Raw genomic sequence first — 13,935 nt, 5'->3', positions numbered from 1 at the left:
GAGAGTCAGGTAACTGTGAACTGGAATGAGTGCCACGTCGCGGTGTTCTGTACCGATGCCAAACATGTCAGTCCACCTAATCAAAAACAGGAGACATCTGGAAATATTGGGAAAGAGGCAGAATACCACACACACACACACACACACACATAGTGCAGAGACGCCTATTCAAATTTGGTAAAAGTCCAAAGTTAAGTGAAATTGATAAATGTCCTATTCTTCTTTAGAATTTGAGGGTGCCTAAGAGTCTGGGAAAACAGGATGAGACTGTAATGTTGGGATTTTCTCTGTCTATGTTGTTGGTGAGCTGTTGACAAATAAAAGAGATTCCCCATCTGACACCTGTGTCTCGACCATCTGATTCCTCTGTCGTCCACCTCTTTCTGCCACAACACAATTAATTTATTTCAAATTGAATGTTCTGAAGCACAGAGCCTGATGAACAAAAAAAAATGTGTAACTGTCCAAATATTTACTGTGAGAATATTTTAACTATTGAAACGATGATGACCCTTATACCCTTACGACAACCATGCACACGTCGATTTATGTCTTCCAACGCAATGCGGTCAAATGTTAACATTTACAGACCACGTTGTCCCTTTTACAAGGTCAGAAACATAATGCTTCCCAATCATAAAATAATTATATTTAATTTAATTTGTTGTTCAAAGTCCAAACTTTGACAGCAAAACCACGTCCACAGTCAATGCTGTCATGTGATAATAAATCTCTTCAGCTGTCTGTGACATAACTCACACTTCAGTGAGTGCTGATGCCTCAGATACACTTCAGCCTGCTAAACCAACACCCTTCCTTTCACAGCCGCCCCTCCTCCTGATGTGTATACTACAGCTGCCTTCACTTACTGTTGAACATGCTGGGAATTCTCACAAGCTAGCACGTGACCATGATTGCAAAAAAAAAAAAAACAACCCAAAAAACAAAAAACATTTAATACTTGGGAAAAAATAAATAAATAAATAAAAATATCTTGGACATCCTGTATATTTACTTCTCTTTTACCTTTTCAAACAGTGAAACACTGTGCGGACATATTTCAGAGGTTTAAGGGAGTCAGAAATTGAACCACTAGTTGTCTCTCATTATGAACAGAGATCACAGCCCTTCACTCATATTCCACCCACACAGGTGTTTTTCACTTATTGTGTCTAATTAGACTCCCCCTCAAGAACCTGACATCTCTCTGACCCTCTTATTATTTTGTTTCACCTGTTTGGATGGTAGAAGTTGTACTTTGATCATCTGTATTGGTTTGTCAAGTTTGGTGACCTCATGTAATTCAACATGTACACTTCCACCCAACTTCAAACCTGAATAAGAAACAGCTGTGTCAGTGGGTTTGCAGTTCCTTTAGCACAAATATTTTACAATAACTGTGTATATCTGGTGTTTGATATGTTGACTCTGCATTGAAACTACCAAGCTATAATTAATTAATTTCCCCTATGATAAGTTGCTTTTGTGTTGACAAAACCATATATAATTCTGAGTGGAGTATCTGCTAAATATAAAGAATAATTTATATAGTTAAGTAAATTTACATATATGTTCTTCTTAATTTCTGTATTTGTTTTAATTTCTTTTACGTAGCAGGTTTTGAACACTTAGAAAAATAGATGTTAAACATTTTAATTAGCTTACGGAATAAAAGTTTCAGCAGCTGGCAATCAAAAGTAGCAGGGTAGCGAATTGGCTTAAATGTAAAACACATTTAAGACATAACTAGCAACAAGTCTTGATAAAGCTACTGTGTATTAATTATTGCAATATATAAGATATTGTATTCTACATGAATAACATGGTTACATACGGCTATATTTGTCCTCCTTTAGCTTCAGCAACAGGTTAGCTTTGCAAACTATAAATGAAACAGCCTTTACAGTAATATTAGCTTAATTACTTTGCATTGTGTTTGTTAAATAAATAAATCATAATTAAATATACTTGGTAAGATAAAGCTGTGGTAACAGTAATGACAAGATTTCAAACTGTTCAAGTTTATATGGTTAATGTGTTAGCAAACACTGATGCTAATTATCGGTAAGCTAAGTGCACTTTCAGCAGAAACGGTGCCCTGAAAATATATATATATTTTGTGCACATTAATTAGTAATTTGTACCCTTAAACACCCTTGTGGACAAATTAGCAGTTTGTTCCCTCTAATTACCATTTAAATTACTTATAATTATAGTTATATAGTTATAACTACAGCTACAACTAGTAGCCAAGTAATTCTGTTAGCTTACTGTATCAGATTTTGAGTAGAGTGCATTTTGTAGCCTAAACATTTCTGATATATAAAAATCACTGTTAAGTACTTCTGTTTGAAACCTATATTTTAGTAAGGATATTTTGTATCTTTTCACTCCTGCAGTTATGTCAAACAAAAAAAGCACCTCAGGACAGAAAAAGTTATTTTCACGACCCTAATTTAGCAGTCGCAGTTTACGAGGTGACCCTGAATGCAGCAAAAGTCTGTTCACAGAGAGACAACATTCAGACGAAGAGGAGCCGTGAGGATCTCGTAAGTAGCAAATACTTTACGGCTAGTTTTTTTCTCTAAAAGCTTAATAACAATTCGGCACTGAAACACAGGCTTTTTAATGTCTTAATCGGCACTGACACATAAGTTGTTTTATGTCTTATTTGCAGCAAATAACGTTACAAACGGCAAAGAAGCCTGGGAAAAGTTCATCACGTTTCCTCTTTTTTTTACTTTAACTTAACCGTTAATACTTACTTCTATCCAACTTGCTTGCATTGATATGTCAGAATAAGACATTAACAGATGTGACTTTAAAGTTTGGTCTTACTGACATCAGTGTTTTTGGGGTAAATTTTACAGTGTATGTCGTTGATGTTCCCAATGGACTGAATTAACGGGTCGCATTCCTCCCGAAGTGGTTGTCATGCCAGTCACAACTAACGTAACGTAACGCAACGTACCAACGGCTAACGTTACGTTAGCTTAGCGTTAGTTGTTAGATGCTTCGCTCAGACTTTCCCACACGGAAAAGATGCTTATAAACGTGATGGAGTAATTTAGCGACTTCAAAATCAGCTCCTGTTAACGGCAGGTAAGTTATTAGACTTTGAAGAAAGTCACACGCTGTTCTAAACTTAGTCACTATTGCAAAAATAACGAAAATGAGCCAGTTAACTTAACGTTAAAGTAAGAAAGTTTGCCGTTAAGGAAACATGACTGTAACATTACAGAAGTGAGACTGATAGATACTTGTAGTACTTTTCCCAAACTACTTGATGAATTGATGTTTGAATCATCACTGATAGAAAGATGTTGCAACATCTGTTTTCTGTGACTCACCAAATCCAGTCAGAATCTCTTAATAACATAATAACACATCTTGTTAAAGTTGATGACGCTTCAAAACTTTCTTCGTCATTTTCACATCATTCAATAACAGGTTCAGTCTTGGGCAACACTGAATAAGCAGGTAATAATACAACCTCAACCTGCTCAGAAAATTGTTAAAAATGTCCATCACTGTTCGTCCTCAAATGTCTTCTTTTGTCCACAACCCAAAGATATTCACTTTACTGTCACAGAGGATTAAAAAAATGAAAATATTTACATTTGACAAGCTGGAATCAGAGAATTTGGACTCTTTTTCTGTAAAAAATGACTCAAAACGATAAATCGATTATCAACATAGTTGGCGATTAATTGAATAGCTGGCAACTGATCGATTAATTGACTAATGGTTGCAGCTGGAGTGAGTACGATGGTAGATAGAGGTCCGCTGAGAACTTAGTTTACATAATGAGGAGACATATCAGGATAAAAAGTGGCCGCTGTATAACTTCTTCCTCATCCAGTGACTGCAGATTTGAACTCTATGACTCTGTTACAGTAATATCGTTGTACAGTCAAATGTATTTGATGGTTCGCCAGCTTTTACACAGACATACACACTTAATAGAACATGTTTTTGCTGACACTTCAAAATTTATTTAAAGACGAGAAAAAGTATTAGATTATAATGTAATATACTATAACACAAGAGTCAGTGCCTCTCAGTAAATGATTCACCAGCTGTTTTGGTAATTAATTGATTCATTTTGAGTCTTTGTTAAAGAAAAAATGTCTGAATTCTCTGATTCCAGCTTCTCAAGTGTGAATATTGAGACATGAGGATATGACCTTCAGCTTTGGGAAACAGTGATTGAATATTTAGCCCGACTCATGTATGTTAATGGGGTGGACAAAATATTAGAAACAAGTTAATGCACTCCAGTACACCACCACCACCCGCTACGACCTCAGTTATAAACATAAAGTAGAATTATCACCTTTCTGACAATGTCAACAAAAACTGTTCTTAAAGTAGAATATATGGCAGAGCTGTTGTATTGGATTTCATCAGGTGTTCCTAATAAAGCGCTCGGTGAGTGTATGTTTAAGAAATTACCTGAATGCCTGAAAGTTATATTGCTGTTATCTCCTCCAACCTTCCTGTGTCACTGACAGCATCCCAGACAGATACGCATCTTTAGATGTGTAGATATTCTGAAGATAAGCTATTGATTTTTAAAGTTTGGAAACTGGGGTGCTTTATATTTGATCCTCTGGTGTCTGTTTAATCATTTCTTATCTTGCTAATATTTAATCCAGTGAATTAATCCAGTATATTGATGGTTTTTTTTAAATGGCCACATTCCTCCAGTCATTGTCCTGTTAGTTAAATATTACATTTTTTTATCTCCAACAACAAACAAGCTGAGATCTCTCTTTATGCAGCGGACAAACAGGTACTTGGACAAGGCAGAGCGAGGTGTGTTACTACAATGTCACGACCGCAGAGCTGTTTGCTCATGTGACACTTTGATAAGATGTAGTAGAGAGAGGCCACGAGAGAGGAGAACTTATGACTGGTGTCACTGTGGAAAAGCTCAATGTACCTCCTCAGTCATAGATACAGCAGTGTGGAAACTTACTGTGTTGATAACCAAACACACCACTAACATGTAGCTTCATGAATATTGCGAAAGGTCGTCAACGTGACTCATAAGTTTTCTCAATGAACGATTTCTTTTTTTTTTTTTTTCTGACAGCAGAGACAATCCTCATTAATGAGTTTTTATGGCTCAAGGTCAAACTCATTTTATCAGTGTTTTAGAGTCTGTAGAGCAGTTTACAGATAAAGATATCATGAGTTCATGTGGTATTATTCACCGTCCAAGAATCTAAGGATCAGCCAAAATGTGCTTTAAAATAGTTCTGATAATCTAGTCAACTATAAAAACTTCCAATAACTCTGACTGTGGCCAACTCAACAAGCGCATTACATGACAAGAGAGTTTCTCCCCAGAGACGCACTTTACAGTCTTTCTATGGCAGCGTGTTTCCCTCCTGACAACGTGGCCTATAGCAGCAGTCAGGTGCTCTGTGAGTCAGCGACCCAGCCGTAACAACTAACACACACACACACGACGCCATATGATGCCAACCTTGTCATTGTTGACAATGGCTGCAGCAGATGGAGCGATGAGGAGGATATCAGGTATCATCATCATCATCAGGTGTGGAAGGATAACAGCTAGCTTTTCACCTGTCCTGTGCTGTACTGTACTCATGACTGTCATTGTCTCAGTATGTTGTTTATAAAGTGCTGATGCAGCAGACAGGTGTTAAGTGGAGGTGGTGTACTTGGTGAGGTAGCAGGCAGAGTTGTGGTCCAGCTCTGACTTTATGCTAACATCAACAACAGGATGCAGACTGTATTGGGTATGATGTGTTTCCAGCTGCTGATTATCAAACCAACTTGTTCTGCTTGTTCAGTGTGTTGTTTTTTTTTCACACATCCCCGCTGGAATATTACTGATAGAGCCGTTTACAACTTTTAAAGTACACTCAGGTTATTGTTTTTGGTGTGGTAACGCTGCTCTTTTTCCTTTTTATACGTTAATAAATATCTTTGTCAGTCGAGGTGCATTATAGTTCAGGCGAGGCAGCACAACTTCACTGTGATACTCTGGAAAAACGCTGACTGCAGCGCGGGTTTGGTTTGTTGGCACTAAGAAACATTCTCGGCTTTCTTTTTGTTAGAGGGTTTAGCAGGAACGGACCCAAACGCAGAGACCGACATGCAGAGATTCTTTAATGTGGGAACGGTCGGGACAGAACAGACAGACAGAACAAATGATCCATCAAAGACGCATCACTTGTCTTGAGCCTCAAGTGAAAGTTGACGTTAATTCTAGCCAGGCTTTTTGAAGGAAGCGCAGCTTTACCATCTAATTGACATTTGTATATTTATTACTCTACATGAATATAGAGTTACTGAACTTCCTTGACTGTTTCAAAATACAGTACAGCTGTTTCAAACGCATTGTGAGCATTTTTGAAGCAGCAGGTTCTGACTTTTTGCCAGTGACAAGTTTCTTCTTTTCCCCGGTGAGAGCGGTGAATTCTGCTTACTTGAGTGACTGAATAAATAAATAACTACAAAATAACGCTGGCACATTTTTATTTCTTACATTATAAACACTGAGCTTTTAGATAAAAGGGTTCAGTCCAACACAGGAGTGACCACGAATTAAATGGGGATTTACTCAAGTATTTTTGTAACTAAGTAGTTTTGAAGTTTGTCCTCATTTTGATGCCCAGAAAAGGACAAAGTACAGTTGTGAAAGGGCCCTGGGTATTTTTCTTACTATATTTGATATGTTCTCTAAACACGTCGGTGTTCCTTCTTTTAGAAAATGGTCCAGTGAGAGCGGAGGATGCCAGTTATGAGTCAGAGTAGTCCCTGTCTGTGGACTCGGCTCCCCCAGAGCAGCCAGTCCCCGTGCGACCGCTACAAGCACGCCTGCTGCAGCTACGATGGAGACGTCTACATCCTGGGAGGAAGAGAGAACAGCTGTCTGAAGGACTTCTGGAGGTACAGCGTGGGTAAGAGCTCTCATGCAATGCATTATTGATACAGTATTTTATATGTTGCATATTGTTCTTTATGAATAAAGTCTCATGAACTGATATTTCAGTGTGTAACGAGTGGACAGAGTTGAGCTGCGCTGGTGATGCTGCACCAGAAGAACTAGAGGAGCATTCTATGGTGGCTCATGAGGTACAAACCCATCAAGATCACTCGTCATTTTTTCCCCCTTTATTACTTGAAATGGAATAAAAATGCATGCATGATCGCATGCTTCTACGCTGCTGATATCACATACCTCTGCTGTGTCAGTGTGTTAAGAATATGTTTAAGCACTCTGACCTTTGCAGGGCTTTCTCTACGTGTTCGGAGGCATGCTGGATTCTGCGTACACCATGTGGAGAAGTCCCCTCTGGGTGTTTGACATCGGTGAGTTTCTCCGTGCAGATCCGTGCGTGGCGTAACCAACGTTGGCAGCCGATGTTCAGGCTTGTTGCTGCATGTCCATTCTACTCTCTCTCCTGCAACCCCGTGTGAAAACATTCACTACTATAGTTCCACATGTTGACTTTACTTTTTTTTCTGAAATAACACATTTTAAATGTTGGAACAAAAAGTACCAATTTATATGTTCATGTCAACTGTTCAATTTTCATGTTTCATTGATGCTGATAAATATTCTTTGTCAGGGAAGAGTTTCTACTGTTTATTTGCTAAAAATATCCTGAAGCTCTGACATACTGACATGCTTCCTGCTCTAAAAATACCACGACTTGTTGGTTCTTGTGTTTCTGCAGAACCAGACTGACCTTTAAATTAATTTGTCTTTTGTTGTGTGTGTTTCAGCAAAGAAGAAATGGATTCAGTGTAAGGGAAAGACAAGCTCCCCTCAGGTCAGGAGTTCCTTTCATATCAGAATAAGTTGATGTGATATTACAGGAGATATAATAGAACCATTCAGGTCTCAGCTGTTCAAGTATTCAGACTTATAAGACTTTAGGAAATCTTCTGTTTCAGCAGCCTCGTTAGCATCAACAGTGATTGACAGCAACTTTTCCTCTAAAGACAAAACATTCATTCATTTCTTTATTGCTTTAATGTTTATCTGCACAGATGTCACAGACTGGCTCATTTTTGTAAGAGAAAAACCTTTAAATGACAAACAAACACATTTTACAAAATCATTGCAGGGCAAATTGGATGAAAAGAGATTTACAGATCTAAACTCTAAACTGGTAGATGCTTTATAAGCAGACATTGTCACATTGATAGATGCAAAGAGAAACCAGTTGTCTTGAACCCAGCAGGATCCGTCCAGATGTATCCTTTGTACACACACACAGTTCCCAAAATAAAGACGTCAAATCTGGAATTCTGAAGGATCCAAAGAACCTAAACAAGAGAAATAAAGAGACATTAAAAAGTGAAGGCAGTGAATTAATATGAAAAACAGAAGTGAGTAGTTTCTAGTTGCTTGCCAGCTCTTATGTGTGTTTGTGTATCCATGTAGACCCAAATGCCAACCAACAGAAAAGGACACAGCGCCGTGGTGATCGGCTCCTCTATGCTGGTGTACGGAGGTTTCGTAGACATGAAAGGATCCTCGCAGGAATTCTGGAGTTTGGATTGTGGTGAGTTTAAAATTGCTATGGTAAGTGTGAATGTGGCTATGGGTCTGTTGCAGCATATTATGACTGTTGTTGCACATTCAGTCACCTTTTTTTGCCTGTAAACGTTGGTAAAATGAGCACACAGTGTAAGCTACAGTATGTGTATTTATTGTAGATTCTTGTGTATTTATATGCATGACAGATACCATGGCTTGGTCCCTGCTGAGTGGTTGTCAGGAGGGCTCAGTAGGCCCAGGTCCCAGACACAGCCACTCCGCAATGGCCCACCAGAGCTGCATGTACCTGTTCGGGGGCTTGAAAGGCCTGCGGGAGCAGAGAGACTTCTGGAGGTGGAACTCCACCAGCCACACATGGAGTTCACTCAAAACCAAGTGAGGAAGGATTTCATCTGCATCCTCTTTCATTCGCCCCAAACTTAATCTGGGATCCCTAACTGCACTTATTAGTTTTAAGCTTAAATAATGTCCCCTTACATCATGTGACAGTTTAGTCTCGTCGCTTTTAGAAAGTAACAGTCTGACCAGACCAGATGAGGACATGATGTTTATCTGGACAGCTACTGTCATCTGTAGTTAAAGGTTAAACTCTGATATATCTCACTCCTCCCTGTTGTCGTCCAAAAACTATTAAAAACATGTCAATGTCACTCTCAGTCACACAACACAACAGCACTGGGGGTCATGTTCTTTCCTCTCTGAGGAGAGCGGTTACCGTAAGTTGTTTGGAAACAGCTCCGAAGAGTAAAAACAGCGATAAGATTGTAAGTCTCAGGAGAGAAGTTCCTTGTACAGCAGACGCCATGGTTCCATTTACAGAGCTTTGCTTCCTTGTTGTACTTCATATCACGACTTCTTGACTTTGTACTGAACTTGTAGTACAGAGAAGAACATAGAGAATTGCTACCAAATCCTTTAATGTATGCAGAATCATACAATACAATACAATACAGTATTTGTTGCCATTGTCTGTGACGCTTGCGGATTTCCACCCTATCACAGCTGGAGGTTACATACATGAAAACATAAAACACCCATGCACACAATAGACGTGGTTCCTTCCTGCTAACTCCACCTGTGGATGTTTTTCACAGGTCCGGTCCCTCGAGACTGATGGGCCACTCAGCTGTGGCCTACAGGGACTGCATGCTTCTTTTCGGGGGAGGCGAGAGCCAGAACTCTCCGAACAACTGCCTGTGGAGGTACAGCTTCACCTCTCAGAGCTGGGGGCAGGTGGCCACGCTCCCGGGCTCCAACCCTCCAGATAGGATTCACCACTGCTGTGCCGGCCTGGGTCCCAGCTACAAGTCCAACACTAGCGGTCTTTGCTCCAGCCCGGGACTCCAACCCAGGCTGCAGGAGGGGAAGCCCAAGCCCTTCAAGAACAAGTGCTACCCAGCGCCGCTCACTTTCCTGGGGTCAGAGGGCGCTATAGAGCTGGAGACGTTCAGCCCAGACAAATGCTACGGTAGCAAAACACTAAGAGATGTTTCAGAACTGGACAACAGCAAAGAGAGCTCGACGGGGAAAGACGCACAGCGGATCGGAAACTGTTTGACGTTTGAGAACAAAGCTCTCAGGAAACAGTGGAGCTACACAGAGGAGGAACTATTCGACCAGGAGGATGGAGATATATCCCAACATCTGCCTGATCTGCTGCTGGTGCTGGGGGGGAAACCGTGCACCAGACACCGACCTATCTCTATGTGGCAAATGACCCTGACTGACTCTTAACAGTCTATTAAGAACAAAACTTTTCTCCATGTGAGAAGTATGTAAAAAACATCAGTGTTATATTATCACTTCACCTTCAATACATCTCACGTTTACTGATTTTTGCAGACATTGTGAGACTGAAAATATCTAGAAATATATATTTTTTTGATACTGTTACCTTTATTTGGAGTTCTAGTGTGTATTTATATGTTTTTCACACATTTATTTTGTCCAGTTTACAGTTTGTACAGTTATTAAAGTAGTATATTGTTGAAAAAGCTCTTCTTTGTTGGTGTTTGGAGGTTTTATAGACATGAAAGGGTCCTTGCAGGATTTCTGGAGTTGGATTTTGTTGAGTTTAAAATAGCATTTCATTCTCATATAAAAAAAATGTGCACAAGTATGCTCACACTTGTTGTAACCACTCATAAAAGGTGTGATCAAAAAAGGGGGAAATCCATTTTGCAGCCTCTCTCCAACCACTACACAACATCTCCATAAGCTTCAAACAACTTGAATGGAAAAAACCAGCAAGAGCAGTTATTCAGTTATTACAGTTAGCATTTATTAAAAGTGCATTTGTGAAAAATGAATCTATGGGTTTCTGTCTGTGCAGCCATTGATATGTAGTGTGAGCACAGTGCATTTCACTACACTCGCACACTCACACGACCTTAAAAAAAGGAAAAAATCAAGATCAGCAATATAAACCCGATCAATCATAACTGCCTGTAAACTGTAACAGTTTGACTCTTAATTCTTGCTTAACAAGCTACTAGATCTGGTTTTGACTCACTATTATTACTCTCAGATATCCAAACTGAAAATAGAGGACGATAATGTCGCCTACATGCCACACGATGGCGCCACAGCTCAACAGTTTGTTGTCTTTCTGTTCAACCTGTGAATGTTGCTGGAATGAGGCTCAGTTGTTGGATAAATAACACGACACCACACATGGTCTAGTGGAAGCTTAATGAACAGTGTAAGGCTTGTAGCATTTCATTTAATCATAAATTCACAATTATGGAGATCAAATATGATTCTTACTCAACCGTTTTAACATATCTTTTGATTCCTCTTATGTAAAGAATAAGACATATCAATGAGCCACACACATGTTCCTTTATTACAATGAATACACACACTAGTTCATTTTGACTCAGTCCCACATGCACTGTCCTGCTGCTGGAAATACTCAGAAGTATTAATCCACAACTAAAAATAGTCCCCAATGAATGCAAATTATTCCCATCTGAGTTATGTTTAAAAAAGCAGTGTCAAAAGTCAAAGAAAGTTTTTTTTAATGAAACTATATATATGTGACCCATTTTTAAAGCTTTCCATCTCTAGTGGGAATTAATGTGCTCGAGGCTGAGTGCCAGAGACGGGGGGGTGGAGGAGTCATAAAGCTTTGAGAGACGACCTAAAACATTTTAAGGTGTCGACCTTTTCAAGGGTTTTGGTGACATTAAGAAAAAAACTATCAAGCAACAGCACCCTTACCCTTTAAAGCTGTCAATCGATCTTATTCCACATATGTCTGACATTATCATATATCTGTTATTAACTATAGAACGATAATTACACTGAGTCAGCCGTGCTCCGAGCTAAATGCCAAGGTGAGCATGTTAACATGTTCACAAGGACAATGCTAAAATACTGTATGCATAGGTATTAAGACATTGTGTTCATCATCTTGGTTTAACTTCCTGTATACTAGACACAAAGTACAGGATTGGATGAATAGAAATTTGGCCTGTTGTGATTGGATGAAAAGTGTCTTCGTCCTCTGGGCAGCATGGCTGTCAAATTTGCATCTAGTAGTTGTTGACAGATAGACAAAAAACAAGATTTTATTTTATTTATTTATTATTTATAGCTGCACATCATTTTATACACATTTCCCCTAAAAGTCAGTCTTGAATATTTGGTATCTTTGGAAACTTTGGGACCTCAACTAGAATGTAAAATAAAGTTCTGTGAATTTGAACACTTCTGCTCACAAGGAAAATAATAAGTTATTAATACTAAAAAAGTTTCTGAATGACACTAACTCACTATAGGTTTAGATTTTACTTTTATGTGTTCATTATGTAATGTAAACCTCATTTCCTCTCTGTGTCTACCTGTAGGAAAGTAAACTAATCAGCTATTATGCAGCAGGCCAGGCTGCTCTAATCCATCACTGCGGCTGCTGCGCCTCATTTTCTGGCCTATTGACCTACATTACTGCTCCCACACATGACAGACCTGACCAGACCTGGTCCTGATGACTAGCACGAGTACTCCTGCCAGGACTTAGAGTAAACATAAAGTGACTGGTACATAGTATTCACATTATTCTGATATTATACTGGGATTCATTCATTTTTCACTCTTATATTGCTGTATTGTAGGTATAATACAGGCTAGTGAGGTGCGGCAGGTAGTGATATGGTGTAATATTATAACATATAAGGTATGACTTTGTTTTTGTTGTAAGACGTAAGAAAAGTTAGGAAAGATAAACATAATTTATTGTAATAAAACATTTTGGTATCACTTTAAATCCTCCTGGTTAGCATTTATAAGCACACTTAATAAATGCTTCATAACACGATAGTTGTTAGCAGATATAAGTGTTTATGAAAGTATAAACAACTAGAACTCCTCCTCAGGGAACCAGGAAGTGGAGGTTGCTGTATAGACACATAATGAATGACAATACAGTCAAATACAATTGTAATAATATGAATTATGTCTTTAAAGGAGAAGTTATAAGTTACATAACTGCCTGAAAATACTGTCTATTAATAAACTATACTATAAATCTATTAATATCTGCTTAGAACTACATTATAGTGTGTTATACACCATTTATTAAATGTTTGTATACCACTTATAAATGCAATTTTTTCCCCCTTCTCTTAATCACAGTAATCTAGTAGTTTTTGTAGTCTTCTAGTGTCAGCAGAAGCTCCCTGAGGCCAACACTACTTGACCTTTATATCCTTTATGCTACCTAGTAATTCTAGATTATTACATAACATACCTCAACCCATATACTGTACATATAGTTAATAATAATATCTAAATACAGTAATACACCTTGTCCTACAGCATACTGTAACATTATCGACTTGCACTATTAATAATTTACAGTATATTACTGGGCGCTATCATTATACAGTGTATATTGAATGCTAATGAAATTAAGGATTATAGTCCTACTTTTAATTATTCTATATGTGGCTATTTTACTTATTACATATTAGGATAATAGGATATCTATCTATCTATCTATCTATCTATCTATCTATCTATCTATCTATCTATCTATCTATCTATCTATCTCTGGGAGCAGCTGCAGAGTGTAATGACTTGTTCCTGCTGGTAGATGGCGCTGTTCGTCTTGTAATCTGCATCATAACCGACTATGAATTAACTTGACTGAAGTTCCAGCTTTTCTTTATGAGCTCATGCAGATTTTTTTAAACGCACCATTTATATATATTTTTTAAATTCATATTATATGTTTATAGACTTCATTCGAAATATTCTCTTTATAATTTAAATCACACTTTGAATGAACGACACTGAAAGGATCCAGTATGGGTTTTAATAATCTAGATAATAACTTATATGGGAATATAAATGTGATCTTTAATATCTGACTGGAAGTTATTAAC

The 13,935-nt window shown here is 38.3% G+C and overlaps 1 protein-coding gene across 3 annotated transcripts; it reads left to right on the top strand.

The window, feature by feature from the left end:
- The first annotated feature begins 2,396 nt into the window (after positions 1-2,396).
- Positions 2,397-10,395, top strand: klhdc3l (kelch domain containing 3-like). Of its 3 annotated transcripts, none has more exons than XM_067602925.1 (8): positions 2,397-2,549; positions 6,746-6,938; positions 7,031-7,113; positions 7,272-7,350; positions 7,768-7,814; positions 8,432-8,552; positions 8,734-8,923; positions 9,643-10,395. In XM_067602925.1, exons 2-8 carry the CDS (start codon positions 6,770-6,772, stop codon positions 10,280-10,282), a joined length of 1,329 nt encoding a protein of 442 aa, XP_067459026.1. In that variant the 5' UTR covers positions 2,397-2,549; positions 6,746-6,769; the 3' UTR covers positions 10,283-10,395. The 3 variants fall into 3 exon arrangements, with proteins under 3 accessions (XP_067459026.1, XP_067459027.1, XP_067459028.1); XM_067602926.1 differs by lacking the exon at positions 2,397-2,549 and adding an exon at positions 2,923-3,102; XM_067602927.1 differs by lacking the exon at positions 2,397-2,549 and adding an exon at positions 3,137-5,696.
- The last annotated feature ends 3,540 nt before the right edge of the window (positions 10,396-13,935 follow it).

This window comes from Thunnus thynnus, chromosome 11 (assembly GCF_963924715.1).
Source record: "Thunnus thynnus chromosome 11, fThuThy2.1, whole genome shotgun sequence".
NCBI classification, from domain to species: domain Eukaryota; kingdom Metazoa; phylum Chordata; class Actinopteri; order Scombriformes; family Scombridae; genus Thunnus; species Thunnus thynnus.
This window is presented reverse-complemented; position numbering and strand designations above follow the sequence as displayed.